Below are 18984 nucleotides of genomic sequence, written 5' to 3' on the forward strand. Positions count from 1 at the left end.
TTAATTCATGTACCCACACAGGCGCACATAATTGTTTTTTTTTTTTTTTAACTCATGTTTCAAACAGCTCTTGGTAACCCATTTATGCCTAACAAGATTCAAATGTAACTCAGTTATTATCAAATATTGTATAAAAATAATTGTTTTGAATTTATTCCTTTATAGATTTTATTATAAATATTAGAGAAAATAAAATTGGAGTCACTGAATATATGAGGCTGTTGTTCCCGTTCACAGCTCCGGAAACTACAGTACTTTTAAGTTGGGTTTGAGATGGGAATTACTAAAGTACATCGGTCACTTTAAAATATTTTTATTTAAGTTTTCGTTATTAAAATATTTTTCAAAAATTTTAAAAATAAAAGTATATGTTTTTGAAAAATAAAAAAGATGGCCTCTAATCTCTAGAGGAGCCTAATTTTTAGCCTTAAGAGAATAATACTTCAAATAAATATTAGTGTACTTTATTTTTATTTATAATTTTAAAAACTGTAAATATTTTAAAGGCTCAAATCAGAGTTGAGAGTTAATCATACTAAATTATCATAAGTGTTTTAGACTCTCCATACATGATAAAAGGAATTCCTAGCTGCTTTTTTTTTTTTCCTTTAAATATCTTGTGATTGGCATTTTCATGATTTTTGGCATTCATAATTTTGATTACCAAATTCCCACAAGTAAAACAACATTGAACATTCATCAAAACTCTAAATGAATCCACATAAGCCACATTTCAAATTTTTTGGGAATTAACATTCCTAGAGGGATAGGATAACAATTTGTTCCTAACCAATTGTACATGAAATGGGAATCTCCATTCCATTCCAATCTCTATTTACATTCAAATCAGCCAAATGGGACATCATATTTCATACCATCCGTGTATATTGTCCCAAGTAACGAGTAATTTTGTTTCAAAACTTGAAAATTTTCATTCTAAATTGTAAGGCCAAACACACTCTATATAAGATCCAATTTCACCACTCATGATTTTCACTATCCATCCAAACAAGTTAAGAAACATACAATACAATGACTTCTTTCGCCTCCATATCTTTCCTCTTCTCTTTGAAGGCTCATGTGAATAACCGTTTCAATTTACTTATTTATTTTAAAAGTCCGAAAAGCAAATTAGAATATTAAGTCTAACCCATCAAAATTTAATCTAAAAGGTATAGTTTTACAGGAGAGAGAAAAGCCATAAAGATGCCGCTATGCAAGCTAATCTAGCAGAGGGGCTAAACTCGCATCAAACTTTTTTTTTTTTTGCCTTCTCTCTGTGGGCCATCACATTTGATAATAGTAATCTCTCTCTCTCTATCTATCTATATATATATATATATATAAATGTACAATACAACATACAAATTATTAAATACTGAAGGTAACCAACGACATGAAGAAATGCTAAGGAACACATCCATCACCACCCAGCAGTTGCAACCGTTATTTGCTTTATTTCAAAACCTGAGTCATGGTTTTGAAAAGGCAGGCTTGACGAGGCCAGGTATCTGCATAAGTATAAGAACAAATAAAAAAAGGTTAAACCCTAATAAGTATTAAGTTCCATGTTCACCTCATAGAGCTGTTCAAGTGATGTAAATCGTTTGTATAATATTAATAAGGTAAAAATACCAAGCCAGGAACATATGGTATAATTCAAAACTCCACCCTCAGATTCCTTTCCCATTCTCGTACTTGTAGCAAAGCTTATTTTTGGGGTTAACAAAATAATGAAACACCAAGAAGCAAAAGAAATAATGAAGTCTTCATTATTTTCCCACGTGCATGCCAGTCATTTTCATTATGTATGCTCATCTCTTGCATCTATAAATACTATGTAATTTGCCTTGTTTCAATATATAAGAATTCGAATATGATTCCCGCATTGGGAAACCTCACAAATGAAATAAGGTTTATAAATTTAAGAGGCTCTCTTACCCAACGGGCTACCCTTTTAGGATAAACTCTTTCTTTAGATTTGTACTCACAACATTGGTCCCTTCGTTGGTCTCATAGGGCTCTTCATGAGAGACCCACAAATGCACGCCTCTATTGTTGGCTAAGGAAATTTAAAACGTTCAACAAATCTATTCCAAGGCACAAGATGCAGCAAAAACTTATGAGCCCAATACCAAATTGTCTCATAGGATTGAACATTGAATTTGATGCAGTAAAAATTCAAATACTCGCTGAGGAGGATCCTTAAATTAGACAGTTGCTATCATAATGGCTGAGGAAGGAAGGAGTGTGATGATTGAAGCCCAAACAATAGAGTTTAGCTTTGGAGCATAAACATGTTATGCAACATCTTGATTAGGTCAAGGGGCAAATTTACCTGCACCCTTTGTGGTGCACCCACTATAAGAAACCTCAATACACTAAGGAGAAATGTTGGAAGTGCCACAGGGACCCACAGATATCAAGAGAAAAGGCTCAACGAAACTCATGACAACTGCAAATTCTAGCAATTGATTGAAAAAACCTACATCAGTGTTGATTTCGACAATGAGAAGATTGAGAAACTAAAGAGCCTATTGGGAACATTGGGCAACAACTAACCCCAAGCACATATATTGGTTCATTGGCACTCTGGTATTATTTTTCCAAATCTTCATCTGTCATTAATTAGCCATTTAATGCATTGGATGAAGTTTGCCTAACTCTGGATCATTTACTCAAGAGCCACATATCATATAACTAATTCTTCATTCCCCTCATGATTCCAATGTTTCAAAAATCAGAAGTCTACAGGGCTGCACAGAGCAGCAGATCAAGCTGTTAGAGAAAAGACAAATGAAAATGCCGCCTTTGCTTTCTCAAGCGCAACAGAAGCTTTTATCTCAGATGAAACTAGGTCAAGGGACTGAGCCTCATAAATGTAATACTTCCAATGAGATTGAAGTTGAGTAAGTTTATTTCTCTGCATTCGGATGATTACTACCTTTCATCAGAATTGGATTTTGGGGGGGGGGGGGGGCCTACTGTCCAAGTGACTGTAATGGAAGGTTAAAGTAATCCATCTTGAGTGGAAAAACTCAAACAAAAAAATTAAATAAATGTTAAAAAAAGCAAGAAAACTAGCAAGCATTAACAATCCTATATGTGGCCAAAACCCTCTTTGGGGATCTACAAAATAGAAACTTTTCCAAGAAGGTCATACATAACACAAAAAATAACAGAAATAATTACCTCAATTCCACGAGAACCTATTCGGTTGCGAGAAATAAAGTTGATTATCAAATTTGCAAACTCATCAGGTACATCTTCCTAAATAGAGGATCAGGCCAGACACCGTTAGATATCAAGTCAAAGAGATTGAGAAAAAAATATAATAAATGCTGCAAGAGACATGACCCGTAAGAACCTGTATAGCATGTCCAGTATGTCTGACAACCACCATCTGAAACTTCCCTTGCATTTGACCAATTGTTAGAGACCTGCCAAAACAAAGTGCCAATCAAATAGCAGAATACTAATGAATTCCATTTGGCACTACCTAAAGTGACATAAATAATAGGAGAAACTATATGTGACAAAATACAGCCCTAAAGACCAAACATTGAAAGACTTCACTTTCCTAGATCTGCTTAGATACTGTTAAGGTATTAATTTATGTAAATATTGTGTAATTAGTAATTAGTGTAGTAGGCTGTGGTTGTTAGTTAGAGGCTAGAAGTCTCTAACATGTCTCACTTCTACCCTCCCCTCTCTTTATTTTGAGTTGAATACTGTCATGAGAATCCTGTTCACATTACCAAGATTAAACTGAAATATGGTTCTACATGCATACACTCACCACTTTTAATTTTTTATATAAAATCTTATTAAATTCTATTAATTATACAAACACAGTCCTTGCAATCTGAAAAGAACAATTCTCACCATCCAGTTTCAGGTGCATGCTTTGCCGAGGCATGCAGGTTTATAAAAAGACTGAAAGAATGATGCAAGGAGTGACCAATAATTTCTACTTCAAGAACAAGAAAAATAATTAGACCATACATTCCATTATGAATTAAGGATTCTCCGTACAAATGCTTCCTCACATACTTCTAAAATAAAACAGGAATTGAGATAGACACGGACAAATCGAGAAAATAAAATGGAAAAGAAAAGGAGAAATTAAAATGTAGGACACATCTTCTGTACTAGTTCATGGTAGCCAGTAGATAGATGAATGATAATTTCTGGCATCACTCATTATGTTCATCTTCTTGAATCTAATAATGGGAACATTACTCTTTGCAGATACGGAATATTTTTATATCAAAACAACACTATTAATTAAAGACACCCAAAAATAACCTCCCAAAAACTGCACTATGATAAGTAGCATTTTTTTTTTTCTTGAAAATTATTCAACTCTGCCACTTGAAACACATACAGTTTCAATAGCATCAATAATTTGGGGAAGGGAGTGATGTAAGCGAAAAGATTGTCAAATTTCATTCCAACCATAGAAATCAACAAACTAAAATAAACAATTTCATCAAAAACATTAGATAATATGCTTCTAAGCAAGCCCCAAAAGCTTAAACAAATTAAAAATAAGGGCACCTGTCCAATCTGTCTGTTCCAGCTAACAGCAGCAGCTTAGCAACAGGACATGACAAAAATGTATCTGAAAGGCCTTCATACCTGTTAAATGAAAATTAAACCCTTAAATTTAAGCTTAAAGGTAGAAAATACTAGAAAATCCACTTTGTAAAAAAATTATGAGAAATTCCTTTCTAAATTCAATAGCATATTTGTATGATAAAGATGTCTATTGTCATTGTGATGTGCCAGATTAAAAAAAAAAAAAAGGAATCTATATAAGTATAATTAGAATAGGTCATCCATGCAATATCAGCAAAGACTGATAATGGCTCGGCCCATTCTAGCTCCAAAAAAAAAAAATCTGCAATAAAAGATACATGGAAGTTATTTTCATTCAAGGCATGCCCAAGAAAATCTCCAACTCTTGAACCAACGCGAGCCTATAACTCTGAGCCTAAAACTGAAAAAAAGGCAAGCACAAGTTCTAGCCCTATTTTTCCAAGTGAAACTGACACTGAACTTAATATTACAATTGCCATAGCAAAGGGACCGGAGAATGCACTAAATACACTTTGTAGCCTCTTTCTCAGTGTCATTTGAAAAATTTTCCCCATACTGTGTCAAGGAAGCAATTGATTTTGAGCATTTCCAAAACCAAAATCATTCTTGTCACCAGGAAAAAACAGAGTACAATGCTTTGAAAAAATATATGGGTCAACTATACACGCATAGATAAAGAAAAATCTGATCCTAAACAAAACCAATAATCCTATCATTACAAGAAATATGCATGGTGATATACTCTGTAAATAATAATAAAAAAGTAAGACTTTGTGAAATGGACCTAGGGATTGGCCCCATTCAATATTTTTCATTTAAAATGTTTTTTTTCAATAAGAGTCAGTTAACAGCAAATGAGGCTATACATACCAGCCTTTCCAGTATTGTTCAGTCTCCTCTAGCTGTGTTCGATAAACATAACTGCAACACAAAACTAAGATTTGACACTACCCATCAAAAGGAAAATTCGGCTAAAGTCTTTTAAAATGTAAACTGAATAATGAAACAAAAATTAGATTTCTAAAACTTCCGCTCAAGTTCTAAATAGTATGTCTGAAGGGCAGCATGAGTACCAACCATTTCTTAGAATCATCATACTTTAATGTGGTAGGGATTGATACACGAGCAGAATCAATATTTCTCAAGGAGCTACATCTGACACTCCATTCAATCTGCACCAATCAAATTCCAACTCACATAAAAAATTTACAAGTGCAAATTAAATTATACTCAAGCATACTTTCAACCTTGGCATGTATTCATTGCCTTCGCTCTCCAAAATTCCCGCTAACATGCAATCATATTCTTTAAGGTAAGCACTCGCACTTAATGGCCAGGCCATGGCAGATTAAATCAATTTAAGGCACAATCATTTCACATGCAATCCCCCCCTATTGCCCAGTTACCAAGGTAATGGTATTCAAGGATTTTATAATATATCAAAAGAGATTTTTAACTGAGAAGAATACTGAATCTTCTGAGATAGGAATTTGTTTATAAGGCAGCTTCTCTGTTTTGTTAGGCAAGAAAATAAATGGATCCTATCAAATTAGCTTGACCATTAGCCAAAAGGCAAGAAGAGACACTAACATAAATTTTAAAAAAGGGGTGGGGGAAGAAAACCGCTCCAAGACTTTAATTTTTTTTTTTTTCATTTTGGTAATTTCTGCACAGTTAAAGAACACTTTGAACTTGTGAAGACAGAACTCAGCTTCCCATTGATATTCGTCTCATCATCTATTGAAGGTTAACCAGCACTCAAAGTTTCAAACAGACCAAGGCTCATTTTATAAATTTCCTGCTTGTAAATTAAAACTATTTTATCATTATTCGTAATTAAAAATGATTATTTTAACCAACAAGTGCTGATCTGAGTGGAGGGGGCTATTTGTACTCAAGAACAAAGTCTTGATTTCAAATCCGTATAAAACAAGTTTTCAATTTTACTCCTTTAAATATATCTATTTTAAAATAAAAAACTCTAGCATTTAATAAACTTCCCTATATTTAATAGGGGCAAAATGGTAAATATGAACATAATAGTCATTGACGTGCCTCATAAATAAGACCAAAACAAACATTCTCTCTTTGCCTTATACATAGGACCAGAGAAGTAATGATCGTTCACTCAAATTTCTCTGTTATTACTGCACTATTTTGATCAAACCAAACATAGGGGAAAAATGAAATGCCTGTTCTTTTTTATGCCATATCAAACATTATTAAAGACCATACAGTTCCTCTCTATCATTTTCCATTCCTTTCCATAAAGCTCATTTCTAGAAACTATACAGAACCTTGAGAGAAAAGCAATGGACCCCTCTACCCCTATTACTTTGAGAGCACTGGCAACTATTTCTTTAACCTACAAGACTTCTCTATATTTATAATACCTCTTCACATCTACCTTGAAGCTGCTAATTACGTTCTCTCAATTTAAGTGCAGACTGTGCACCTCAGCATGTAACATTAAGATATAAAGAATTTTGTTATTCTTTTATTTTTGTCAAAATGGCAAGTAAAATTCTTTTCTTTGAAAATTATAATACCTTTTTCAAGGAGTTACTAAAGTAGGACCCATATTCTTCAAGATGCGTAATACATTAAAAAGACACTAAATATTTAAAGATGATAATATAAAAAATTATGAAGCACAACCAATGACAAGAAAGGTCAAGATAACAAACTAGGTTCAAAAGAGAAACAGATGTCTCAACCAGATAACAAATAGAATGGGAAACAAATAGGAAGAAACTAAAGATCCAGAACTTACAGCTTTTTCAATGCTTGGAAAATGCTGCATCCTGTTTGATAAGATTTTCTGCATATGAATCAGTGAAGCCATTGCTGTTCCCTGAAATTTTATTACATCAACATTTCAGTGCCTCGTGTAAGCATTAAGCAGTAAGAAAGTCATCTGTAGAAGCCAACCTCTACAACATCCACAACAACCAATCCAGCCAAGCTAGATAGTGATTTCCTAGCAGCAACATGCACAGCAACCGAACCTCCCATACTTCGAACCAGGAAAAAAAAATGAGCCAAGCAAGTTAGCTTCACCAATATGTTTTATAGGAATAAATTGATGAAATGAAGAGAGAAGAGAAATACTAAAAAAGAAGCACAAGAGTTCCTCTAGAAAATCAAGAGACAATAAAGAAGATGAATATCTGTATGAGCATATGTAAACTGAAATCAAAACCCCTAAAAGAAGGCAAATAAAGTTAACCAATCACACCAAACTAGGTCAAATAAAGTCTTTCAATGATTTAAAAAAAAATAAAAACAGCATACAATAATTAGCTGCATCCAGGATAAAGCATAATGGAAATGGAAATATTAAATAGAAGAGTTTTATATGGGACAAGGGAGAAAGAGGGGGAGAGAAAGAAAAAGATAAAGGGCAAGGGAAGTAAAGGGAGAAAAAGAATAAGGAGGGAGAAGTAGAGAGGAAAAGGGAGCAAAAGAGAAAGGACAGAGAGAACTAAAGATAAAATACTTGTCAATAATAATTCATCGACAGTAAAAATAACCCAGGGTTATTTATGGAGCGCAAATAGCATATTAATTACTTAAACCTAACTAAAATAAACCCTATCTTGAAATAAAAGTTAAAGAAAAACATAACTTAAATTGCAAGTAAAAGAAAGCATAAAATAGGAAATAAGCAAAGAAAGCCTGATATAAAAATTACTAAAACATCAAATAAATCTTTCCTATAATCCATCATTCCCACACCCCTACTTGAACAAAAACTCTCAAAAAGACTACAACAAGGCAAGATAATTTTAAAATAACCCACCTGTGGCCAACAAGAACAATTGCAGGAGGAGAGTCTCCGTATAGCACCTTCACAACAGCCAATACATCATTGCATAGAGTCTGAAAAAGAAAAGTGCAGACAATAATCCATAAGGACTTGAGCAGGATTCGAACCATCAGCTGAACATCAAACACATTGGCCGGTCTTGATTTGTTTAATCTCTTATACCTCAATAGATAAGTCAAGATCATTATCTGTCAATGACTTTCCATGACCTCTCAAGTCCATGGCAACAACCCTGGCCTTCTCCTTAATTTTACTTGCCGATAAAGCAAATGAAAGCCTGTAATGGAATTAGGTGATGACCTCCATCAGACTGCAAACTCAACAGAAATAAATCAAACTTTATATCTGACTATCTACATACTTGTATGCATGGCTGTGATGAATCATGCAATTAAAGAAGTGTAACAATGGTATATGTGCATATATATATATATATAGATAATTTTTCACTAGAACTTACTCACACATGTCCTTATATATCATACATGATGATGATGATGATCATATTAATAAAATAGAAAGAGTACTCAATTTCAGGAATTAAGTACAACACCAGGTCATCATGATCTTCAAAGAAAGCATAAAGATTAAAATGTTTGAGATCACATAAGAAATTTCAATTGGCAATTCCCGTTCCAAATAATTAATTTCTAAAAAGTCTCTCCATTGTTAGGCTAAAGGTTCCAAATACTCGCAAAGCCATGACTGGTGCAACCCATGCGCAAAGCATTTCCTCTCCTTTTGACTAAGTCCAGGTATAACTTCTTAACTCATCAAGCATTTGTGGTGAAGGTATCAAATGTTTAAGGTACCTCAAAATATTTTTGAAGCTCCTCAGCATGAGAGAGAAATGCAATGAATGAGACAATGAATTCCGGAATGGCACTTGAGACATCATGGCTTACCAAATGATAAGAAGATTGCCGGGTACAAATGAATCTTTAATGTGAAGTACAATGCTGATGGAAATGTAAATAGGTAGGCCAAATTGGCAGCAAAAAGTTATACCCTAACTTATGGGGTTGATTTATCTTTCCTCCTATGACTAAGTTTGATTGTGATTCTATAAAATTAATTAACCCTTGCCCCTAATCTTAAATTCTTAGTTGGCCCTGGCAATAGTTAGGTTTCATGATTCATGAATAGGTTTTAAATGGCGAATTGGACAAAGAGGTCTATTTGGTATGCCATTGCCACCTTGCTTTGATGTTAAAAATATGGGAAGGTAAAATATTTGTTCTTATTGTATATGTAGACAATATAATTGTCACAGCTCACAAATGATTGCACTGATGAAATCTGAAATCTTAAAGTTAAAAAAAGCTCCAGATGAAGAATATAAAGTTAACTACCATGGGACCCTACAAGTTTAACTAGGAATGGAAATGATGAGGTCAAAGAAACATACCGTCAGCTCTTAATGTATGTACACCCTAAATCTCTTGTATGAAACCAGGATTTTGGAGTGTAATCCAGTTGACAACCTTATAAAGGGGCACAACAAGGTAAAGTTCCCCCAAGGAAGCACATCTATCGACACTGAAAGGATTTCATGGGAGGCAGTCAACACTTTATCGCTTCAAATTGGTTTCTATCCTTTTCTCGTTCTCTAGATCATATGGGATTCTAGCAGTGGAAATGTAACCATGGATCCCTTATACTGTGACATCTTCCTGATTCAAATAATATAAACTACTAAATTTCTTATTCTCCCTTTATCCTTCACGCGCTGGACCAGCACATAACTTGAGAACCCTATACTTCACCTTAACATCAAACATGAATAAATAAATGCATGATTTAAGAGAACAGCATACCCACTCATCAAAAGTGAGAATCTTAAAGAAAGTGACACCAATCTAATTCCCATGATCAATCACGCTTCATGAAATACAAGGCCAAAAAATAAAAAAAAAAAAGATGAATAATAGATTGTTCAGCAATGGCTAAGCATACCCAGAATAACCACCACCGTGTAAACAGAATACAACCGGCCCCTCAGATCCTGCCATGTATACATGAAACATCTGAATTGTTTGAGGAAAAAAAATTGTCAGAAGAATATTTATCTGAATGGGCGTAAGTAACAAAGTTAAAACAGGGGAGGAAAAGCTTTTTTTTTTTTTTTTTAAGACTAACATCATTTGAGTCCGGAATTTTAATATCATCTTCTTTGTCGAAATACACCGACCAATCAACGGGTGAGTATTTTTCGGATGAACTCCTACAAGAATCAACATGATCGCCAAAATGAGATGAGAAAAAGGTGCAAGGATTCAAACCCAACGACCCAAAAATAAAAATCAAAACATGCACACAACGCAACAGACGTCGCAAGATCGTTACGAACTCAAAAAGGAAAAGCTTGGAGATAGTGTGAAGAAATTTACTGAGACGGTGGGCGATGGGGTTTAGAGGCAAAAGCAGAGACGGATTGATCTTTCGCTTGCGCAGGATCCTCAGCGCCATCTTCAGGAAGTGAAGTCAGATTAGAAGAATCCATCGCACTCTTTCAAAATTCCTGCACTATTTTCGTGTCAATCACCAAATGAATGTTGCACAGTGCACTCCAGCCACTTTCATACTTATAAAACTTGAAAAGTTTGCGTTGATATCTTTTTTTAGAGAAAGTTAATATTTAGTCCTTATACTTCACAATAATTTTAAATTTAATCCCTATAGTTTATTTTTATTTCAAAATCATCCTCATAGTTTTGAAATGCCTTTTAGTTTTTCTTTTAAGAGTAATTAATTAAAAAGAAGAAATTACAATACATAAGGTTTAACAAATGTTAAGGGGTGATGGGAATTAAAGAAAAGATTATTGTACATAATACTAAAGGCTATAGAAGATAAATGACTATTTTATAAACATAATTCATCAGAGCATGTTGAAAGTGACATTTTGAAACACTTTTTAGTTAAATTTTTATAATTATAAAATGTTTTTCTTTTGAATCCTTATCTTGATGAGAAGGCTTAATGTAATTGAAAATCCTCCAACATGACAAGCCTAGGTTGTTTAGGTAGGAGCTATCCTCCTGATAAGCCCATCAAGCATCAATCAAAAAAGAAATAAAATTTAAAATTCTTTATTTTTGGGAGCAAATAATCTGGCATATGAAAGCTAACAAGTCCAACTAATTTAAATTCAAGTCAATTCCTAAATAAGAATAGCTTTGCCAAGCACACAATCTCTATTATCATCACTTTAAAGATTAAATCTAAGAGTTAATATGGTTAAGAAATTCAGACTCTATCTATTTTGAGTCATCATGCGTTAGTTCGAACTTCTCTTTGTAAATAAGAATAGAAGTTAAATCACGAGACAACATTTGTTTGACTTTTTTTGAAGTTCGTGACTAACATAGTTGAAATCATTCAATACATAAGCCTTCGTACTTGATTCCACCATTCATAAAAGTGTAATTCCTTTGTTTGTTTGTTTTTTAACAACTTGTTGTTGGAAAGGACTGATGGCCTCTTCCTCCCCAATTTCACTTCGACGTTCGAAGCCCTTTCTCTTCTTTTTAGGTAATTAGGAAAACCCAATGAAGCAACATCGTAGCTAAGATCAGGAGTTAGGAGTGTGAGGTAATTTAATTTAAAAATTAATATTTTTTTAAAAAATAATAATTTAAATAATTAAAAAATAATTGCATTGTCACTAAAATTGTAATAAAATATAAGTAGATCGATCATCAGTTTTCTTTTTTAGAAAAATTATATTGAACATGTGATGATCTTTTGTATAAATATATTCTTTATATTTTATTTTAATTATTAAAATATTATATATTTAATAAATTTTTTAGCCTACATATTTTTTGTTTAATTTAGAATGTGTAGATATTAAGAGTAGGAAGTGTAAAGTTATAAAATTTATATACCTTATAATATTTTTTAAAGTGAACAGGTGCATTTACGAGTATGAATCATTTGAAGCTAGCATTGTGAACGACAAGAAACTATGAATAGTTTTTGCAAGGAGTATAAATTATATGCTTATATAATACATAGTGATCAAAGCTAATGAAAGAAGCATGCAAAAAACTTGCAAATATAGGATCCAAGGACATATCCACATGTACCATAGAGCAGGCAATTGCCCCCACTATCCCAAAAAAAAAAATAAAGTAAGGTGATCCAAATAATTTTAATTGTCCCCTTCAAAAATTTCAATTGCCCCCAGCATTTCACTTGTTCTCTTACAAAATTTCATTTATCCCATTAAAAATTTTATCTATATACTATAACTTCAAATAACAATAGTTTTAGAATGAAAGAGTAATAATGAGTATAAAAAAATTCTCTATTATATAAAAGAGTTATGTAGATTTTATTTAATGAACATTACAAAATATTCTAATAGATAGAAAAAGTTATTTATATAAAGAGAGTCTTTTATCTTATTATAATTGTATGTTTTATACATTGTTTTTTAGTATTTAATTCTACTAAATTATTCCCTCAATATAATTTAATAGATATTTCAAATTATTTTTTAAAATATTGATATTTATTTTAAGTATAAATTGTACTTCCATTAATTTATTTTTCTAGGTTTGTTACTGATAAAGAACTTGTTTGGAAAAACATTGAGAGGTTGAAACCATAGTTTGAAAACTCAAACTACGTTTTGCTAGGTGGTTACCAAATAACACAATTTTTAAAATCAAAATTAAAAACTTTAAAACTATTTTTTTTTTTTGGTTGAAATCACGCTTAATTCCAGAGCCATGGCTAGGAAAGAAACAATATGGACCTGTTACTAAAAAAAAAAAGAAAAAGAAAAAGGAACAATATGGATCTGCTCATTGCCAACCTTGATTTTGTTTGAAGCCAAGTTTGCAGGGTTAATTAATTCTACCCAAACAGGCTCTAAATACCTTGTTAGAGGATTCACCTTCTCTCATGTTTGACAGGAGGCGTAGGATGAGGCCAATATTTCAGGAAAATTAAAAGAGAGAATGAGAAGGGGCGATGCTTTTGTTAAAAGGTGATTTTTTGATGGATTTTTTTTTTTGTTACAAGAAAATTTATTTGGTGGCGGTGAAGAAAACATATTTTTTTTTTTAACTGGAAGCTTGGTGCGAAGCAATTTTTTTTTAAAAAAAAAACAGAGAGAGAGAAGGAAAGAAACGAGTCAAATTGGTCTTATGACAAAAATACCCTAATTAAAATGCATAAATTTCGTTTTCAAAATCATGAAAAATAAAAGGATAATATTTTCAAGAAAAATGATATTTAAATATTTATAATTCAATAATTCAAGATAAAATTGGCAATACACGTTTTGACATATGGTGGATGGAAAGCATTCCTTTTACTACTAACGGGCCTGAGTGAATCAATATTTGAATTATTGCTGGAAGACGCACCGATTTTTAATATCTGATAGTATTTTAAATATAATTGTTTTTAATATAAGGATATATATATATATATATATATATAGATAAAAAAATGCATTTCTTTAAGGGAGAATGACAACTAAGTCCTAATGGGACTAATTTATTCAATCTTAGTCTCAAGTAATTTTAAAATACCAAGTAAGCCTTTACTCTTTGAGTGACATTATTTTAATAAATACATGGATATACAACTTTACATCCCAATTTTACATTTTTGTATGGTGAATTTGCAATTCATTTTTTAATTTTAACAAGGAATGCAATTTGCTAATTCAGCTCTCAATTTTGTAACTTTAAGCTAATAAATTTACAACTTGCTTTGCAAATTTCAAGAAGAAACACGTACATTAATATTCAAAGTTGAAAATCAACAAAGTCATTGTTCTAATAGCTTCAAAGTCTAGAGATTTGCAATTTTAATTTCTAATATTGCGACTTTTGAATTGATAAATTTGTAATTTATTTTTTGAATTTTTAGAAGGCACATAAATGTTAATGTTTAAAGTTTAAAGGTAACAAAGTAATTATTCTACTATTTTTAGAGATTTGCAAGTTTAGTTTTTATTTTTTGTAACTTTAAACTGATAAATTTATAATTTATTTTTTAAATTTTAATTATATATTTAGCTTAAAGACATTTAAGTCAATTGCTTCTGTCAAAAAAAAAAAAAAAGAGAGCATAAAACTTTATTGATATTCTGAAATTGAGTGAGAGTTACGTTAAATTAATTTGTTTCTTGAGACTTAGTTGTCATGTCATTCTGCTTTCCTTTGACTGGTCAATAAACTCGAAACAGTTTTTTTTTTTTAATCCTCTCTCGTTAACTTTTTTTTTTTTTTTTCAATCCTCTCTCGTTAACTTGTTCGGCTTTCATGGCTTATTTGGTCCACTTCGGGCTATGCATGTCCTCCATTCGATTATTTTGGTTTCATGTATCCGTCGGATCGAATTGATGATTGCATTGTAGCATTGCACGCTCATTTGCTATTTTAGTTTTTTTGAAAAATCAAATGTCATTGAGAAATGTAGACATATATGAGTCTAAAAATACCTTAATAAACTGGGCATTGTGAATAAGGGAAAGCAATTGATGATGACACAATTTTTTTTAATCCAACTATCTAATACTTGTTCCTATTAAATTAGATTCAGGCACAATCTAATCTAATTGAGGATGGTTCATACGTCAAAAGTTGAAAGCATTGATTTAATAACCAAACAGCATTGTCAACTAAACACGCTAACAACTTGATTTGGAACAAAAAATTTTATTCATGATTGAGGTGGGTTAGATCAGAAAATTCAAAAAATAAACTCTAAAAGCTAACTTTATTTTTAAACCCTTCACAAACATATATAATATTTTTTGTAACCATTTTCTTAATAAAACGTTGATAGTTACACGTACAAATGCATATACTTATTAAGCATATTTATAAAATTTAATTAAAATTCATCTATATTAAGCAAGTTATAAAATTATAATTTATGATGTTATTGATTTATGGTTATGTTATATTATTTTATTAACAACTAGATATACTATATATATACTACATGCATTTAATATGATTTTTTATTTACCGGTTTGACTGCCAATCAAACAATTAGACCATAAAAATTGAGACCTGTTTACCTTCCAGTTAAGGTGGGTCCTGCTTCTAAAAAATACATATTAGATTTAGAGTTAATGAACTTTTTGACAACTCTTATTCATTTAGAAGAATTATGTATTTGTAGATACTGCAATGTCTACCTTTCCAACTTTCCCGGTAAGGAATTTTACCCAAAACAAAACTTTCCCAGCTAGGGAATGAAAAGCACGTGGGTTCTGATTTAAATCTCCAGTGTAAAACAAAATTAATCGGTATATACACCATGTGATGCCACTGACAAAAAATGACTTCAGTGAGCTGTTTAAAATTTAATTTGAACCATAGACATTTGAAGTGACAAGATAATATATGATTGAATATATCAACAAAATTTACCACACCAATGACAAAAGTGCAACAAAGAGACTAAGTTAAACAGCTGCATATATCATAATATTATTATGCTAAGACATGTTCTCATGTATTCATCATGAGCATCAGCATGATTCTTTTCAGTTACTTACATAAGCCCAGATTTGAACTCAAAACCATGCTTAAGAGGTATCAAATCCCTTCTACCTAACCCAACCGATGATTATTCTTCCAATATTTTTTTACACATTCATCAAAAATCTAGTATTGCTACGTCAGATTTGAGCATTATCAAATATAATTGTAAGCAACTCTTCCAATGTGATTTTCCCCCATTTGTAAGGTTCAAATCCTTCACATTGCTTTAGGAGAATCAGTTCTCTTCTATTCCCCCAACTATCATTGGTCCTCACAATAATCTTTTTCTTTTTTTAAGTTAAATTACAGTATCAGCTTTTAAAGTTAAGACAAGAATGCATTTAGTTTAAGGGTCAGGCTTATTGATATTAGGCAAATTAACTTGTAAGGAAGATAATCCAGTGGTACCAGGGTCCCTAAGCTGATCAAGCTGTTTCTTGCCACGGCGAAGCAAATATTCAATGTAGAGAAAATTTTTGCGATCTACCTGCTTGCAATTGCGTCTGAATTCTTCTGATACCACTGATTCTATCTTGCGTCTTTCTTCTTCAGGCTTGGAACGGGCTGCTCGTAGAAACCCTCTGTACAGACTAAGTACTTGCTTCTGCATTCCAGAAAGCTTTGGACCTCTTGAGGCTCCCATTGCACCTAGCTAATTCTAGCAAGGGATATAATGCAGCTTTTCACAGTACGTCTGGGAAAATAAGAAAAACATACTCAAACTTAGTAAAAAATTATATCACAAAGCTGAGAAGCCACGACACGGATACATGCATTAAGTACATCACACTACAATGTGGGCAAAGGCGGGATGGACATCAAACTGCACATGATTGAACCTGAACTCTTACAATACCCATAAAAATTCCATTACATAAGGTGTGAGTGTTTTGCCCAACCCTAGAAACAAGAAACAGTCTAGGAATTAACTTGTACTCATATACTAACTTATGTTATAATAGCCACCAATGAAGGGAATGGAATTTTTGGGTACATCACATTTGGATGTTGAAATCACCAGAGGACACTGCCAACACATGTTTGACACACAGACATGTCAAAAATATAATTTTTAATAACACAGACAAACACCAAACGCAGCGGCTTGGACTCAGTAAACATGGCCAAGATAAAAAAGACTCCAAGGAAGAGAGAACAACCAAAATAATCAAGCACAATGAAATATCAAAAACTTCACTTGAAGTTCTTTCCTAATTCTTTTTCTATTATTGTGCATGAATAATTTTAATTCCATAGATTTGCACCCTCTAGCATAATAAAAAGTTCTATAAAGTAATACCATAAGATGAAAAGAATACAAGATAATGCCATTTTTACATGTTGTGTCAAGTTGTTTTATTATTATTATTATTATTATTATTATTATTATTATTATTATTATTATTATTATTTTTTGGATTTTCACATGTCAATGTCACCCTGTCCTGAGCCAATATCAGAGTTTCATAGCTAACAACATGGAAAAGACTCATGATCAGATGTCTAAGATAATCAGCTTTCGTCATGATATAATAAATCATATTCAAGCTCCTAGAATCAAGACATAAATACACATTGATGAAGGAACTCGAAGAGCAAACTAATAAACAAATACTGATCTTTTTCAATAAAAATAAGCTCCTAAAAAAATAAATCGTATATTTTGTCCTTCAAGAACCAAGCAAATAACAATTTCCTAAGCTTGAACTGACAAAGCAAAAGGCCTTGGAACCATTCTGCCAAACCCAGTCTAAAACAACAGGCAATGCAAACCAAAGAGAAACTACAGCAATCCAGGACGCAAAAACATAAATGTGGAGTAAATGCATGGACAACATGCTCATGCAACAAAAGGAAATGAAGCCAAATTAATCTCCAGCATGCTTTGATCAAACCAAGATGAGAACAAGAAACAATGGAAGCCGACATTTTTCTTCAAGCCAATACATGTCTTCAAATAACCAAACCAAAACAGACAAAGAAGAAGGAGAACAACCAAGACAACAATAAGATAAGAAACCAATTTCTTCTTCACCCTTCAACAGCATCAACCCCAAACCGAACAAGGAAAAGAAAGTACAGGCTTGTGATATTAATGCACAATCTCAAAATAGACGACATGGAATAGTGTCAAACAATTTCAAGCTCGAAATTACATACAAAAAGATAAACAAATTCGCAGATAGAGGGTAATAACCACCTCTCATATACCAACCAAGGACCCTTTTAACAGTCCAAACTCCAACAACATCCTCAAAAGAAAAAAAAAGAGTGTACACCTCCTGCTTATGGTCTCTTCTCAAACATATAATAGACATTCCCTCCCTCTCCGCAATTTCTCAAATATTTCAGCTTTTGAAGCTCAAAAGCAAAATTCAAAATCTTATGCAATTCTACAATAATTATCTCAAGCTGCAGAGACTTAGGAAGGATTGTCAATTGTAATCATGCATGAATCAAATAGATTATGTTTACTAGCAGGAAAACAGCAAAATAGTGATAACGAGATTGAAACAGCGTTCTCCCTCTAAATCACGTCCAAGCAACCCACCCCTTGCTTTTGCGTTAAAGATGTCCGTTGAAAGCATTAATGGTAAAATAAAATTAAAAAAATTCAACCACCAGCAATGCCCTCAATCCTTTTCCATGTCTTCTTCTCATTTCGATCTTGTTTGAAGCAGCAATTACAGTTCTAAAAATGAGAATTAAAGAAAGTAACAATTCCATTTCCCAAAAAAAAAATCATTACATCCAGAATTAACATTCAGAAACAACAAATCCAGGAAAGAAAAATAGCCACGACACAGAGCCAGAAGAATTAGAGGGATACTAACCAGCAATGTTCACGGCTACACATTAACACCATCTCATCCTTCGCAACAACAGATCAACCGCCACCGCCATAGAGTAACGTGGAGATATGTGGGGATGGAGATCTATCTGAGAGATTAGCCCATGGAGGACTGCCGTCGAACTCGTTTTGACAAGAGAGAAGTCGACCGGGCAGGATTTACGATCATAAATTGCGTCCAG

At 32.5% G+C, this 18984-nt stretch overlaps 2 protein-coding genes across 3 annotated transcripts; both read right to left on the reverse strand.

Annotated features, from left to right (window-relative positions):
- Positions 1-1139: 1139 nt before the first annotated feature.
- Positions 1140-10990, reverse strand: LOC129314242 (uncharacterized). The gene is made up of 13 exons (XM_054957609.1): positions 10822-10990; positions 10571-10655; positions 10388-10458; positions 8594-8708; positions 8405-8484; positions 7534-7618; positions 7376-7456; positions 5680-5774; positions 5473-5523; positions 4561-4641; positions 3368-3440; positions 3193-3270; positions 1140-1511 (listed from the first exon to the last, which is right to left on the reverse strand). Exons 1-13 carry the CDS (start codon positions 10932-10934, stop codon positions 1473-1475), a joined length of 1047 nt encoding a protein of 348 aa, XP_054813584.1. The 5' UTR covers positions 10935-10990; the 3' UTR covers positions 1140-1472.
- Positions 10991-15868: 4878 nt separating this feature from the next.
- Positions 15869-18957, reverse strand: LOC129313746 (succinate dehydrogenase assembly factor 1, mitochondrial). Of its 2 annotated transcripts, none has more exons than XM_054957111.1 (2): positions 18786-18957; positions 15869-16609 (listed from the first exon to the last, which is right to left on the reverse strand). In XM_054957111.1, the coding sequence occupies exon 2, from the start codon at positions 16592-16594 to the stop codon at positions 16298-16300; it is 297 nt and encodes a 98-aa protein (XP_054813086.1). In that variant the 5' UTR covers positions 16595-16609; positions 18786-18957; the 3' UTR covers positions 15869-16297. The 2 variants fall into 2 exon arrangements, with proteins under 2 accessions (XP_054813086.1, XP_054813085.1); XM_054957110.1 differs by having other exon boundaries at positions 15869-16645.
- Between the last annotated feature and the right edge of the window lie 27 nt (positions 18958-18984).

Source organism: Prosopis cineraria, unplaced genomic scaffold (assembly GCF_029017545.1).
Source record: "Prosopis cineraria cultivar Desert tree isolate PC_DT_omini unplaced genomic scaffold, ASM2901754v1 PC6, whole genome shotgun sequence".
In the NCBI taxonomy this organism is placed as follows: Eukaryota; Viridiplantae; Streptophyta; class Magnoliopsida; order Fabales; family Fabaceae; genus Prosopis; species Prosopis cineraria.

Bases quoted from the DNA above. Each gene is read 5' to 3' on its own strand.
- LOC129314242 (XM_054957609.1), bottom strand. From the start codon at position 10,934: ATGGATTCTTCTAATCTGACTTCACTTCCTGAAGATGGCGCTGAGGAT. The intron at 10,656-10,821 runs GTAAATTTCTTC...TGATTCTTGTAG, and splicing joins CCCCATCGCCCACCGTCTCA to GAGTTCATCCGAAAAATACT. The intron at 5,775-7,375 runs GTAAGTTCTGGA...TGATTGGTGCAG, and splicing joins TTCCAAGCATTGAAAAAGCT to ATTGAATGGAGTGTCAGATG.
- LOC129313746 (XM_054957111.1), bottom strand. From the start codon at position 16,594: ATGGGAGCCTCAAGAGGTCCAAAGCTTTCTGGAATGCAGAAGCAAGTA.